At 33.0% G+C, this 15948-nt stretch overlaps 1 protein-coding gene across 1 annotated transcript; it reads left to right on the forward strand.

Moving 5' to 3' along the window:
* The first annotated feature begins 438 nt into the window (after positions 1–438).
* LOC130678717 (uncharacterized) lies at positions 439–12213 on the forward strand. Its single transcript, XM_057486148.1, has 11 exons — positions 439–556; positions 4402–4634; positions 4786–4881; positions 6885–6981; positions 7063–7189; positions 7285–7405; positions 8470–8597; positions 9465–9511; positions 9713–9827; positions 9892–10026; positions 11914–12213. Exons 1-11 carry the CDS (start codon positions 439–441, stop codon positions 11945–11947), a joined length of 1251 nt encoding a protein of 416 aa, XP_057342131.1. The 3' UTR covers positions 11948–12213.
* The last annotated feature ends 3735 nt before the right edge of the window (positions 12214–15948 follow it).

Genomic DNA, 15948 nt, shown 5'->3' on the forward strand with positions numbered 1-15948 from the left:
ACTACGGTCATAGCATTTCAAACGGAAATAATTTCCCCATGCAGTTATTTTATAAGTCAACCATCCCCTAGTAACACTGTCAGAATTTTTAGACAAACTGAGGCTAGAGTCTTTCAGAAGATATCCTAAGTTCATGTGTTGTCTACACGGTAAGAGATACTTTGCGGATATCACTATACCAGTATGGGCGTGAACGCCATACTGTACGGTATCGAAGATTTTTATAGGTTATAAAATTGTATGCATAGATGATTCAACCATTGCGGGAATAGTAACATTGGCCATAGTTGTCACGGACACCGCAATGTCGGTATGGCCGTCAGGCCCATACTGCGTTGCCGTATCCACATTGCTTCTGGCCGATAAACCTAGTCTAACGACATCTATATAGTTTTGGTGGTAATACGATAGTATACATTGATTGACACGCCGGAAATTATGGCGGGAAAAACTAGTGGCATTGTGCCCTCGGATTGTAGTATGGCTCTCAGGGCCATGCTGTTTCGCCGTGCCTGCTATGCATACGTGAGCAATGCAATAGCTCCAGTACTATACAGTATAGTAAATAACGGCATACTTCTGGGACTCGTTACAATACTGTCTTGGAATATTTCACATACTATTTTAGTATCTGTCTTGAGACCGTACCAGCATGGTGTTAAACGCCATGTATTTCTTACCGTGTACGATGTTGACCAAAACGAGGGCTTTGGAAAGGTGCTTCTAGTCTCTGGGGGTATTTCAGTCAATTTTTTCGAACTAATGCTAGAACATAAAAGTAGAGAAGAATTTTCTTTTGTTTTAGCATAAGCCTGAGTGAGTTCCAATTTGGTATATAATTTCTATGCTATTTCTCAGAAGTTGATCCTGATCAAAATTAGGGCTTCGATCAAATGTCTGTACCCCAGGTAACAAAATTTGAAGTCGAAATGATATTAAAATTTCTTCTCGGCCAATAAGTAGCTGACGAAAGGCTCAGGCTTTTCGGCCTCTTCTGATAAAATTCTTCGGCTTTAGCGTGATTATGGTCAAATTTAAGGCCCATTTAATAAAATTCTATGGTTTCGGCGTAATTTCCGCCGGATATTTTTACCCGTGTAGTCTTCGGAGGAAAGTCAGTGAGTTTCGATTTTCTATAGATTATTTTGCGAGGCAATGCTGACCAAGTTGAAGTCAGGGTATCCGGTTTTTAGCCTTTGGGGCCATCAGTCGAATTGATTGGATAAATCAATCGACTGTTCGTTGTCGAACCATAAGTATAATCGTATGTCATCCAGTTATTTATGAGAGATGATAACTTTTGTCAATTGATTGTCATTTAATTGATAAACTAACTATTATCATAAATTATATCTTAAAATCATTGATACGCAAAAATAAATTAGTAACTACAAAATATTTAGGGAGTATAGAATTTTTATCACGTATAATAATTGTAATATAAATAATTAATAAATCAAATATTAATGATTTAAATGTATGTTATTTTGGAAATTATATATTTTTTTTTAACACCGACAATTTACTATTTATAGAAAGTATATTTTACGTCAACACCTAAATGATTTTTCTATTGAAGGAAGTCATAAAAAATAGACAACTCTCCAATAGAAAATATACCGTTGAACTTTTTATTGTCTATTTTTAACTTAATGACTTTGTTATTCGAAAAATTATATAAATAACTAATTTCTGATAAGTAACAAATAAAAACTTCAAGTTTTTATATTTTGACTTTTATTTACTAAATCGTATTTTTGCTCGTTGAATGAAAGTTAAATACTGCAGCTACTGGTACGTTATCAATTAAGTACTAAATTACTACAATTAAATTTCAGTACCGTATATTATTTTTATTAAACTATTTCTTTGTAGAAATTATGAGTCCATTAATTGGTATTTTGTTATTTAATTTATTTTGTGTAACATTAAATAAAATAATTAGTGAGAAGGATTATGAATGTAAAAATGAAGCTCATGAATTATTAGAACTTGAAAAATCACATACATTTTACAGTAAATATGTTTTTAATTATTTAATAAAATTTTCATTGTATTTTTTTATTGCACTGAGAGAAAAAAATTTATATTTTCGTTAAAGAATATCCAGCTTAAGTAATTTACTCACTTACATGCCACCCAAAAAATGTATTTTTAATTAATAAAAAAAATAGTAACTTGATTTAGTTATTCTACTTGCTTGTGAAATTAAAAAAAAAATAATCTGTCTATCGGTTGACTCTGCGGGCCAGTCCTAAAACTTCCCGCTATTTTCGAGCTCCTTGAGTTCGAAAACATTGTTGTAAATACATTTTCGAGCTTAAATATACTTTTGTATGTCATTGTTATCGAAAAAATCTGTCTATCGGTTGACCCTGCGGGCCAGCCCCAAAACTTCCCGCTGTTTTCGAGCTCCTCGAGCTCGAAAACATTGTTGTGGAAACATTTTCGAGCTCTTCGAGCTTGAAAATACTTTAGTGTGCCATTGTTTAAAAAAAAAAACCGATTTTAGCATTTCTTTCTCCCACGATATCTCAGGAATGAATTGACCGATTTTGATAGCTGCGGCGGCAATCGGCGTATTTTATTGAGTTCTAGAGCTGATAAAATTTTGAAATTGTTTGGTTCAGTTGTTTCGAAGATATTCGCAAAAAACTGTTTTTTACCATTTCTTTCTCCCGCGATAACTCTCGAACGAACTATCTGATTTTGATGATTGAGGCGGCAATCGAAGTGTTTTATTGAGTTCTAGAGCTGATTAGATTTTGAAGTTGATCGTATAAGTCGTTTCTGAGAAATCAATAAAAAACTAAAATAAAAAAAAATTTTTAATTCTTATTCTTTGTATAACTTGTAAACTACATGACCGATTTACCCCAAAATCTAATCAAGACTAAGTTTTGGTGAGCTCTTTCGATCGCCACCAAGTACGTTCAAATCGGTTCATCCGTTCCAAAGATATCGTCGGACAAAAAAAAGTTCACACACACACACACACACACACACACACACACACACGGACGTCCACCCGGGAATAGTCATAATAGTTTCCTAGGACCTCAAAACGTCGACATCTGATGAAAACTCGATTTTCGAAAATCGGACCGAAACCAATAACTTCCCTTTTTTGAAAATTTGCAATTTTCTTAGCGGGAAGTTAAAAAACCGTTTTTTAGCATTTCTGACTCCCACGATATCTCCCGAAAAAATTAACCGATTTTGATGGCTGAGGTAGTGCGTACTTCACTTCTGTGGCTACTGCCTACTCTCTAAACATGAATAAGTGAAATAAGTGATTATTCACTAATTCTGAGTACCAACCGAACCACTTTTTGAAATTAGTGGTTCGGTTTGCACTTGGAATTAGTGAATATTCACTTATTTCGCTTATTCATGTTTAGAGAGTAGTGTAGTAACCAGTACTGTCCTAAAACACACTCACAATCGTATTACGCATATCTTATTATAGATTCTTCTAGATTTTGAAAATCAAAATCCTGTTATTGAATTAAGAGACAAGTACACAAAATGTTAACGAACGATATCTGCAGAGTAACTATCATTGCTTTTAATGTAGTACACGGAGAGAAAAATATCGCCAGAATGACTATCCAATGTATCCTCAAACGACATATCGTCAGAATAACGATCCGTATACCTAATTTAGGAATACTCTCATATTAATTTAATAATCTATAGTATCGTTAAAATAAAGATACGTATTTGGGTTAGGTTAAGTATTCGTTTATTTAATTTAATAATACGACGAATAGCCTTTGTAACGATATGTAGTTTCGTTGATAAGGTATCTGTGTCGCCAGCGTGAGGATCCGTATAGCTAAATTGGCTATACGTATCGTCGTTCTCGGTTGCCGGATGCCTAAATACAGAGTTTGCGCAATAGTCATCTCAGTGATTCATAAAATGCCTAAAATAAGGATATGGATCGTCATTTTGATGATCCACTGTGAGAATACTCTGTATAGCTGAATTGGCTATACGGCGTATCGTTAAGTAAGATGACTATACAGCGTATAGCCAGAATAGCGATACGTATACTTAATCTGGCGATATTTTTCTCTCCGTGTATGTGTAACGTTACTCACTATAGTTAGAGACAGTACTAACTGCTGTGGAAATAGTTGCTATTTCTCGGGTCAGAGTAATTCTTATGGTTCTACATGAGATTTCATTGTTTTGTATATTATATAGCTTAGATTACTATCCCATACGGTAATGGTTACTGTTTTTTTTCACCGTTTACTTACTTCAAGTATCTCTTGTAATGAAAAGATGCTAATTTTTTTTTTCTCGCAGTGTAGTAATAAACAATAAATAATGAATAATAATTTTAAGCAATTGGCTTAATCAGATAGCTAACTGATTGTTATTATAATATAGTCGAAGATTGTAAGCTCGTTGAAATAAATTTCGAGGACCATAAAGCGAGAAAACTTAAATTTTCAATAGTTTCAAATGAGGGGATATTGGATTCGGTAGAATTGAAAGAAGCTGATGGATTACTAGCTGATTTTTCAACTCCTGTTCACTTATTATCTAGTCATAATAATGATCGTAGCGTTAATAAACTCAAAAATAGTTTTTATTCTATCAGAAAGTCAAATATTTATCAGGTAATAAGCCGAATTTTTTTTTATTATTTACTTTTTCTGCTTTCAAACTATAAATTTATTCAAATTAACCATTGAAATTTCCAATATAATAATCGCTAAAATAAAACCGTACATGCATAAAAATCTGTTTAAAATTGTTTATTTTTTATAGTATGCTCCAGATCTTAATTATTTTACATTTTATCATAATTCAAGTAGAAAGGCGGCTCTTCTCTATTCATACCACGGACCAATGAATATAAGTTTGGTAATGTATTTTAGCATAACAAAATATAACCTCACTGCTTAAATTGTTGGTTCCTTTGTGCTGTTAGACTGCTAGCTTACCGAAATATAGAGGTTAAATTAGAAACCGCGCTGCATAACTAATTGTTGAATTTATTAATCAACACTATGCTAACTCATTAAAGCCGAAATAAAATGAATGTCTATAGTCCACTTGGTCTATAACAGCCTGTTACAATTGCAACCCTTTAAGTCACCATTTTCACATCTCCTTGAAATAAATGCTTCTACCCCATGCAGTGAATAATAATGTCGACTTTTAACCGTTTTCTGAAATATAATTTTTGGAACTTACGATGTTTACACTCTAAAACCAAGCGTGTAGTCGCAATTAATGCACTTTCCGCAACTGAGCTGTCTGGGCTTATGCCGTATTCCGTTCAATTTTATCGAAATTCATTTAGCCTCACAATCCATCTTACGGTAGCATTTTTAAAATTACATTAAATAATCCTGTAAAGCAGAAAAGTATGTATTCGTGTACAGACACATACGAGAATATAAATACAAGGCTCATTTAAAGTATGTTACAATGCATTCATACACTTGTAACACACTTCCCTGGTTAACAATAGGGGAGGGTGGGGCAGAGCGGCCCCCCTGAAATTTTGACAAAAAAAAAATTTTTTTTTTTTTCGACTAATTACTATAAATCCGATATGTTTGCGCATTTTTACCCCTACGCATGACATTTGGGGCAAAATGGACAAGCCCAAAATTTTGAAAAAGTGATTTTTTCATATTTTTATCGTCAAATTAAAAAAAAATTATTATAATTCCACATTTCTAGCCCTACGCATAACATCTGGGGCAAAATGGACCAGCCGAAAGTTCCAAAAAAATTATTTTTTCATATTTTTCGGCCGTTTCTCTATGTAAGAGGCAAATTTGGTCACTAAAAATTTGTAAAAATTAAATTTTTTTTTTTAGTTGATAAATTTTTGAAATAAAGTAAAATTATAGAATTGATTTTTTTTTTTTATTAAATAACAATTAGTAATTAAGGTAATCGAGAGTGAACGATTTTTTACGCTTTAAAACATTTTTTTCGAGTAATATAAAACCAAAAATAGTTGTCAAGAGAAAGAAATACATTCTTAATGATGAAAACAATTTAAAAAAAAAAAACGGAAAAAAAAATTTTTTTTATCACTTTTTGAAGGGGGGCCGCTCTGCCCCATAAAAAAAAAAAAAAATTTTTCAGAATTTTGGCAAAATGTCCATAAAATTGTTCGAAATAGGACAAAAGTAAAGTGATCCTATGGTTGAAAGCCACAAAAAATAATAATTGGCTTAGGGGGGCCGCTCTGCCCCACCCTCCCCTACTGATTGAAAAGAATTAAGAAGCGGTCACTTCATGCAAACAGTCTATCTATATATACAAACAAAAGAATTGAAATTATTGAAAAGAGTTCGAATTTCATCATTTTTAATTCTTTTCAATCAATATTTTTAAACAGGGTTGGTTTTAGAGTATGTAGTTAAGTCTGCAGAAGAATGGGCTTTTCTCCTACTACTTGGCTCTAACGAAGTCCATGAATTTGCACTAACGCGCATGCGCAGTAATGGCTTGATTGTAGAAAAATGGTGAGAACAAAGATCATTCTTTTACGGACTCAAGTATATAGTCGTCCCGGAAAAGCGTGGGATTTTTTCCCGCCATTGTTCTTTCCCCTTTTATTATAAATGCTTGCGCATGCGCAAATCCAAATATTGTGGTAGGGGAGGAATAATTGCGGCAGGGCAAAATCCCAAACTTTCTATGGGACAACTATAGTTATTTTAACCCTTAAACGGTTACCTTAAAAATTTGCACGCTACGGGTAATGCCGGTCTGACAGACGGCTATTAGAAGTAGACTCGGTTTTTTTATATACTATTATAAAGTTCATTTATTTTGAAACTTCAGACCAGGGTTACCGTTTAAAGATTAAATCTATGTTTTATTATCGTTTTGTTAAAAAGGATGGAAACATTGGAAATTATGTACTTCGACGTTTACCAAAAATTATAAATAACAAATATCAATATATTTACGTTAAAATACTGGATACTTATCAAGGTAAAAAAAAAAATTGGGCTACATATTCAATATAACTATTCAATATTCTAAATATAAATAATTATTATTATTATGGTTTAGCACTTTTACATAAAGATTCATATATATCTGATATTTCGCCAAGAGAAAAAATTAATTTGGAAGCTACTCATATAAATGCGCTTAATATAAAATTGCTGGTTATTTTGGATTTAGAAAAAAATTACATGTAATTGAATTATATTTTAGTTATATGTTTTACACACATATTTTATTAATACGTAGGTCATGCGCTTAAAGTAATAAAAATTTATAATTTTACAGTAAATCATCTGCTGAATTAATTAAAACTGTTCTGATGTTTTACAACAATAATAACATGCTCTTTAGTGATTTTGAATCGCCGTCAATTGATTTTATGTTGAAAGGGATTGTATTTCCACAGGTAAAATTATTTACATCTATACACATTATTATTAAATTAACAATCAGTACTATCATCAATTGATTTGTAACTCGGCATCCCCGATATACAGTCGATTATCCATCATAAGCCTTCTCCTCAAGCGGCTCATTCGTTTGAAAGTTACAGAATATTTACATACATACGTACGTACGTAGATTCTAGGTGTTTTGATCCCCAAAATAAAACATCCCCAAGACCCCTAAATCTTGTCTAGAGTTAGAATTTCAAACAAGACTGATAATGTACGCGTATGCAGAGACGATTATATGTTAGACGCCATTTTTCTGATGTAAAACTGACACGTGTACACTTAAATATCTGCCTAATAACTAGTCGATAATTAGTAGATATCGCGTATTGAAATGTGCAATTGGCCGCGATAAATCACCAAACTTATAATCGTTATCAAACTCAAAGTTTAATAGACTTCGAACAATATTAGGTTTCATCCCAGATGTGTTGGTGGAATCGTCAGTGAGGCACCTCCAACACATCCTGCCTCATACTTAATACTGAAGTTACCAAAAAATTTGAATAGGTTGGACGTATAACGCCACCGTCCATCGTACAGTTTTAAATGAAATTAATTATTAAATATTTTTGATTTTTATTTAATCTATTATAAGATGGTAAGTTACCGGCTACACGTAGGTAAATAAACGCCATCTGTGTGTACATGGCCGGCTTTTTCACTATCCACATGCCACGTCACCCACAATGCATCTTTTGAATCGTTTAAGATAATAAGTCAGGAACCAATTGTCAAAGGGATCAAATGTCCGGGAATCAAAACGCACAGAACCCGTACGAATAGTACATACACATGAACATCATTTTGAAATTAGGGAAAATAGCTTCCTATAACCTCAGAACGTCAAGATCTATTAGAAATTCAATTATCGAAAATCGGACCGAAACCAATAACTTCCTTGTTTTTGAAAATGAGTTAAAAAGAACAAGAGTGTCCTTACTATACCATTCCAGAGAGTTTAAATGTTGTAAATAAGAGTTGTACTTTCAACAATTTTGTATTTTATTTTCAGGACACAGACATTACTTCTAATTCTACAGTTTTGACACTTGAATCTATTAATAACGTGAAGGAATTTGTGGAAAAACTGACGCCGTATTTTCAATTAGAAAATCATGATATTGTGACAGTTTTAACTCAGTATGTATCTAAATCAATACAAATAATGAAATATGTAATCTAGTAGCATGCCAGAAGAATATGCCTTCAAATGCCTAAAGTCGGCTTCATGAATTTTCATTTTAAAGGTTCATCCTTTTCGAAGGATCGAGCTTTAGAACCAGTGCTACTTTTTATCATCATGACTAACTACAGTTAAATCTCTATAAAGTTAACGCACCTGTCCAGGACCATTTCATACATTCAACTCACATTTTTGTCCCCACCAAAATGTCTAAACTGCGCATGCTCATGAGCGACTAATTGAGCTACGCTGGATACGGCCGTGTTCTTTTGGATTTAAAGTCCAAATGGTGCGCTCGCGCTTGCGCAAATAGCAGTTTCTACTTCGCTTCCTCACAGATATCCCGGGAAAGCAAAATAGAAACTGCTATTTACGCAAGCGCGAGTGATCAGTTCAATACAATTGCACTTCAAACCGAAAAAAACATGGCCTAAGTCGAAGGCCTGTTTTAAGTGAAAAAGTTTATTATTTGGGTAAGAACACATGCGTACATTTTAACCTTTCAGCTGCATGGCAATGATACATGCGCAAAAGACAACGATGCACGCATGCGTATCTATAAAAATAAATAATTTTTGCGCTCAGAAGAGGCCATCGAACAACTAAATATACGTTCTTGGTAGAAACTCGGCGAACTTAGTATAGTCTGTAGGCATAAGATGGCATTTTTCTTCGTGCACTGCATAAATTATTATATAGATTTAGTAAAAATTAGTGTTATACTCTCGTGTGTTGGCACCACTCGCCTAAGGCTCGTGTCCACTTTACGCTTGAGTATGGTACTAATTTCTACACGATCATTATTAATAAATTATACATTTAAGGCGAATGATTTTGCTGGATAACGAAACTAGACGATTCACTGAAGCTAGTAAGTATTTATGTCATTTTAATTATTATGATTGAAAAGTTATATAAAGAATTGACAATATTCAAAGATAAGAAAACTTTGAATAAGGAATCAATACGTTTTTAATACACTTATATTAATCAATAATTATCTCCATTTTATAAGATGGAGAATATTTGCCTCAATTTAAAAAGAAATTTTGATATTTTTATAATTTGTTAGTGATTATCAATGAGCACAAAATTTGCGAAGGTAATGCAGAGCCGACACTTATTTTATCACCATATTATAATTATCAAACAGTCCATGATACATTTTTAGCAAAGATTCTTCCAATGTAAGTTGATTCAATTATGTTGGATAGATGTATGAAATTGAAACAATTATTATCATTCATTTAGGTTTGGCACTAACGATTTCAAAAATAGATTAAACACCATGTGCCCAGAATTTGTGGTCAATGTTCAGCCGGATTATGTAAATGGTCAACAATTATGGCCTTCATGCATTATTACAGAGTATTCCAAGTACTTCAGGTATATTGTCACTGTTTGTTAATATGTTTTATGTAATTCATTCTCGAAGAATATGCCGTTAAATCGCTAGAGTCAGCCTAATAAATTTTTATATTACAATATTATCCATTCTAATTGATCAATAGTGTGATTTAGAATATCTTTAACCGGTACTTTATATATTGAATCACAAAGTTTAAGTTAAACGGATGGAGTACATTCCTACTCAATGATTGAAGACACTAACAAATTTCACGTCTCTTACTTATGACGTCACTTTAACCCTTCCCCGGTTGACCTTGAGTCCCTACTCTCAATTTGAATCGTACATCTTCGTCTTAAAGTAAAAGAGCGCTAACCTGTTTAGTAGAGAAGGGGCAGAAAAAATAGTAAAACGGAGCGCATGCATGCACTACTACGACTAAACCGTTACTCACACAGTAGAGGTGGGTAGTTACGGGAACATTCCGGAATGAACCTGGAACGTTTCCGGAGCGAAAAGGAACTAGTTCCTGGAATCATATCCGTGGAACTATTTAATGTTTTCAATTCTCATGAAGGTTCAGTATTTAGAACGTAGACATACAAAATATTCTAGTATGCACAACATCATGCTATGCGACCTATGTGTTTAAGACGCATTCACGGCGAACTATGTTATTTTATACTAAATAGAGAATGAATTATGAGTGGTATTCAACCCAAAGTTCCATAAGAAATCACCGATCAAAAATTATTCTGCTGCTTTACTGCTTGTTGGTCATGACGGCAGTGGCGGACAAAAAAGAACTAGTGAGTATACTAAAGTGAATTTTGAGGAACGATCGGATACGTATCCGACAAAAGACATAGTTCATGGAACTATACAGGTCTGGAACTACCCATCTCTATCACACAGTTTTAACAATGATCTTTGATTGGCGCTACCCCCGTAGAGCTCACACCGATACATTTCGAAACACACTTTCGACAAAGGGTTAAATTGAGCTACAGTTAAGTCTGCAAAAGAATGGGCGTTTTTCCCTGTACTTGGCTATGATGAACTCCATGACTTTACACTAATGCGCATGTGCAGTAATGACTTAATTGTAGAAAAATGGTTGGAGTATAAAGGGTAGAGGTACCTCTACCCTCCATAGGTTGGAGAGAAGCCCATTCTATTGCAGACTTAACTATACCTTATTAGTATGATTTGTAATAGGTAGGAACTAAATGTCACCCATTTCGGGGTTGTAAAATTTCTAATGGAAAAATATTACATTAACCATTATTTATTTATTCTTTAGTGTAAATCATTCCCATTTAAAATTTAATTTAATGGTTGATGGAATTTTTGCTATTAAAAAATTAAAATTAATAGCTAATGGAAAATTTCACCGTTAATAATGTAAATTTGGTGCCGCGACTATTGAACCGAAGACAGTTCAACCGCGACACTTCAACCGAACGACAGTTTAACCTAGCGACATTTCAACCGACAAAAAATCCCTGATAAAAGGGCACCTAAATAAGGAGGTACAGGTTATTTTCAGTTGAAATGTCACTAGGTTGAACTGTCGTTCGGTTGAAGTGTCGTTCGGTTTAATTTTTACAGAACCGTAAATTTAATGGTCAGTGGAATTTGTCGCCACTAAAAAATCAAATTTGATGGCTCTAATGAAATCGCTAATGCATTAAAAAAAATAATGCATTATTTACAACTTTGGGCCATTTGTTGTATTTCTTTTCCGAATCTCGTGATTTAAAAAATTTTAAATCATCCTTACGATTAATCAGAAATCACAAGCTTTTGATATAAAAACTTATGGGGCTTTCATGCAATTTGCAGCATATTCTTTGTCCATTAATTAAATAGAAAAATTATGTAAAATAATAATCTTATTTATCGGTAAATTTTTTTTTGTATAGGCACAATATTTGTTCAGAGTTCGATACAAATTAAACATTTTAATCATTCGGGCAGACCGTCAATAACAATGAGGTATTGGTGTATCAAGAAATAATATTTCTAGACGACTACTTTTTATTTTTGGGAAACTCCGAGTATAAATAAACTACAAAAATTCCATAAAAAAAAAAATATTTCTTTTATTATAAGTATATTGTAACAATAATAATTATTATTATTTGATAAGAACTATAAAAAATGTTTCTTAAATTTAACTTAAATCATCATGAGATATCTTTTATCACTGGTGATAACAAAACAAACGCTTCAACTTTAGAACTGAGGCAACACATCAATCGAATTTAATTACTTTTTTATTACTGTAATTGAACTATAAAATTTGTTTTTTAGACAAAAATTCCAATCGAATTGTTATTCAGTACATTATAGTCATATTAAAAATATTTTAGTCACCTATAGTGTGGACTTTTGAATTCTTAAAAGAGTAGACATTAAAATGTCCTTTAGTGTATTATTATTATCAATAAGATTTGATATTTTAGTATTCATTGTATTGTCTGCAAATTTAATTGTTGGGGATGGAGACAATATAAATAATAAATGTGCTAATTATAAACAATCGGTAAGTATTAATTGCCTTAGTAGTAATATTAAGTGATGCTTGCTCAAGAGTTGTTTACAATATTGGCTGAAATTTTGTACAAAAAACTCGAACATTTATTACTCCATAGTAATAACCTTGTTCGAGTCTATTACAATTTTGTGTCGAAGTTTGAACTACTATTATTAAACAAGGTTTGATTTATTGCGCCAAGTAATCGGTCAAATACATGGAAAAAAAATTCTTGCAATTTTTACGATTTTTTTATTGTATAAAATTGTAATGCTGAACCAGACTCTCTAAATAATCGTTTTTATTATATACCATCGTAAATTCTATTTGATAAATATTACTACCAAAAACATTATTATGACCAATACTAGAGCAAATTAAACAAGCCTGGTTTATAAAGTTTACAATACGAGTATCGTAATATTAAACAGTCGATAATGTAGAATTTCTGCTCCTACGAACGAAAAAGAGAGGGTTGCTGACTGATGTAGTCAGAGAGAAAATAGAGACAGAGAAGAATTGAAGGAAGATTGTTGAGGACACGTGACGTCATTTCATCATCTGAGGATTTCACGTCATCCCGAGTCGAAATTTAAAACGTATCTCAAGCGTCTCAGGCGTTTAAAACGTATGTCAAGCGTCTCAAGCGGGGTAAGCGTGATTAAAACATTTCAGTTCAAAAACGTAATAAGTGCAATTTTGAGCACTTAAGTATGGAATAAGCGGGAAGTTGCAGGGATGGCCTTTAGGGTCAACCGTTTTCCTAATTTTTTTTCGAATAGTCCATTATGCCCCATATATTACATATTGGCCCAAAATATCATAAAAACATCATAGAGGTCATAACTTGACGAAAAATGGAAAAAAAAAAATTTTATCTAATACCCAGTACATGACCTTTTTAATTTTAATCGGAATCAAAAATTAAGTTAACGACAACCGTGCTTGGACATTTGACGACAGTAGAGTACTACCTCTCCTCTTCGCGTTCGAGGTGTACAAAATTATTGAAAAGTTTTAAACACGCTCTTAACGCCTGAGACGTCTTAAACGCGCTTTCAACGCCTGATAAGCTTGAGATACGTTTTAAATTTCGACTCGGGATGGCTCTTGACTAGATTGTCAAATGAGTATGAGGTGGAATTGTTATATATTGAAACAGGCATGAATATAAACACTTGTGAGAAGCGTAGATGGTAGTGCCATCTCGTACGGAAAAGCCGAATCTCAATATACATTTATATAACTATACAAACATCTTATCATAGTATAGATAACTCATACACTGGTCCCTCAAATGTACACTAGCGCTATCCACGACAAATACTGCTAACATCAATTTAGAAATACTCCTATTTGAGTATCGTAAAATTTGTTACTTACATTGGAAAGATACAGAGGCAGCACTGGAAAGTTAAAAAAAAATACAGGAATAATTAGGTTTTTATATCTTATTTTTTCGTTCCTATACTTTTTACGATACCAGTATTGTATTTTTTCAACTGAACTTGATACAACAATCTTTTGGTAAAATTACGATAGTAAATTGTAAAAAATCTTTTGTAAACAGTAAGTTTTCATATAAAGTATTTGATAGTTTACGGTAAAACGAGTCGGATCCAGGATTACGATACTTGTATAGTAAATTTTCATAGAATTTTTTTTCCATGTACTCTGCCCAAACAATTTGCATAATATCATTGCTATTAAAACACATCGTTGACGATAGTATATGATGGATAGATGCTTGTACCTTACGGAAAAAGTGCTATAAGCTTCAACTGATGAGCAATAGGATACAGGTTCGAGCCCCAGTAATGATAAATAATTTTTATAAGTATATATAGTTGGATCCGATTTTTAACTTCCCGCTAGGAAAATTGTAAATTTTCAAAAGTCGGGAAGTTATTGGTTTCGGTCCGATTTACGAAAATCGAATTTCCATCAGATGTCGACGTTTTGAGGTCCTAGGAAGCTATTCTGACTAATTTCAAGATGATGTCCGAGTGTATGTATGTATGTATGTACGTACGTACGTACGTATGTAAATACCTGTATCTTTTGAACGGATGAACCGATTTTGAACTTTAAGGTGCCATTCGACGCGGATTGTCAATATCTTGAAGCCGAGAGAAAATTGAGCTTGATCGGTAGGGCTCGTTCAGAGATATTCCAAAAATAAAGTTTTTTCAAAAATGTTTTTTTTGGATAACTTTTAATGTGCTCGATGGATTCATTCCAAAATGGACTGGGCTCTAGAGCTTTATAAGCCGCGTCGAATGCCACCTCAACCATCAAAATCGGTTCATTCGTTCAAGAGAAACCGCTGTCGAAAGAATTAAAAAAAAAAATTTTTTTTATTTTTCCTGAAATATCACAAAAACGACTCGATAAATCGAATCCAAAATTTTATCAGCTTTAGAACCTGACAAAACGCGTCGATTGCCGCCTCAACCATCAAAATCGGTTAATTCGTTCGCGAGATATCGTGGGAGAAAGAAATGCTAAAAAATGGTTTTTTACAAAACAATGGCATACAAAAGTATTTGCGAACTCGTAGAGCTCGAAAATGTATTCACAATAGTGTTTTCGAGCTCAACGAGCTCGAAAACAGCGGGAAGTTTTGGGGCTGGCCCGCAGGGTCAACTGACAGACCGATTTTTTTTTATTGGGTTACACCATCGATACTAAGGAATAAGTGCAACAGGTTTATCACACTAAAAATCCTGAGAATATTAAACACACTAATTACACTGAAGTTTTAGTGCACAAAAATCCTCGACCATTAGTTTTTCATTAGCGTTTCCCAATAGTGTTCATTAGTATTTTTCCGTAAGGAATACTCTCCTCGTTGTAATAAATTTTAAAAATCTCTGCTCCCTTTGCTTTTGCCGTCGAGAATATTTTACATATATAATTAACTATAAATAACATCCACCTGAAATTATTATTTATTTTTATGAATAGTGTAATCCTAAATTTCATCAGCCATGTTGTAATCAAAACTATTCATGTAAATCGACAGGGCTAGAAAATGAATATATTTGCACAAAAAAAGGTAATGAAACAAACGTTTTGATTTGGTATAAAAATTATTGTTCTTTTTATTTTTTGTTATATTTTTTTGCATGCTAGCACTGCTGGGCACACATTGTTCGGCTGATAGGGATTGTGATGTGAAAAGGCATGTAGAATGTTCTAGAACTAACACGTGTGTTTGTGAACCGTTTACTGTACAAGTAGATGATTCAACATGTGGACCATTGATAAGTGCTTATTGTCAGGACGATGAGCCTTGTGGTCCAAAAAATTCTGTGTGCATTCGTAATCGATGTCAATGCGGAGCAAATTATTTTCCACAGTCAAATCGTATTTGTGTACAAAGTAAGTTATAGATTTATATAGAAAAATGATATTTTTT

The sequence above is a fragment of the Microplitis mediator genome, chromosome 1 (assembly GCF_029852145.1).
Source record: "Microplitis mediator isolate UGA2020A chromosome 1, iyMicMedi2.1, whole genome shotgun sequence".
Classification (NCBI taxonomy): domain Eukaryota; kingdom Metazoa; phylum Arthropoda; class Insecta; order Hymenoptera; family Braconidae; genus Microplitis; species Microplitis mediator.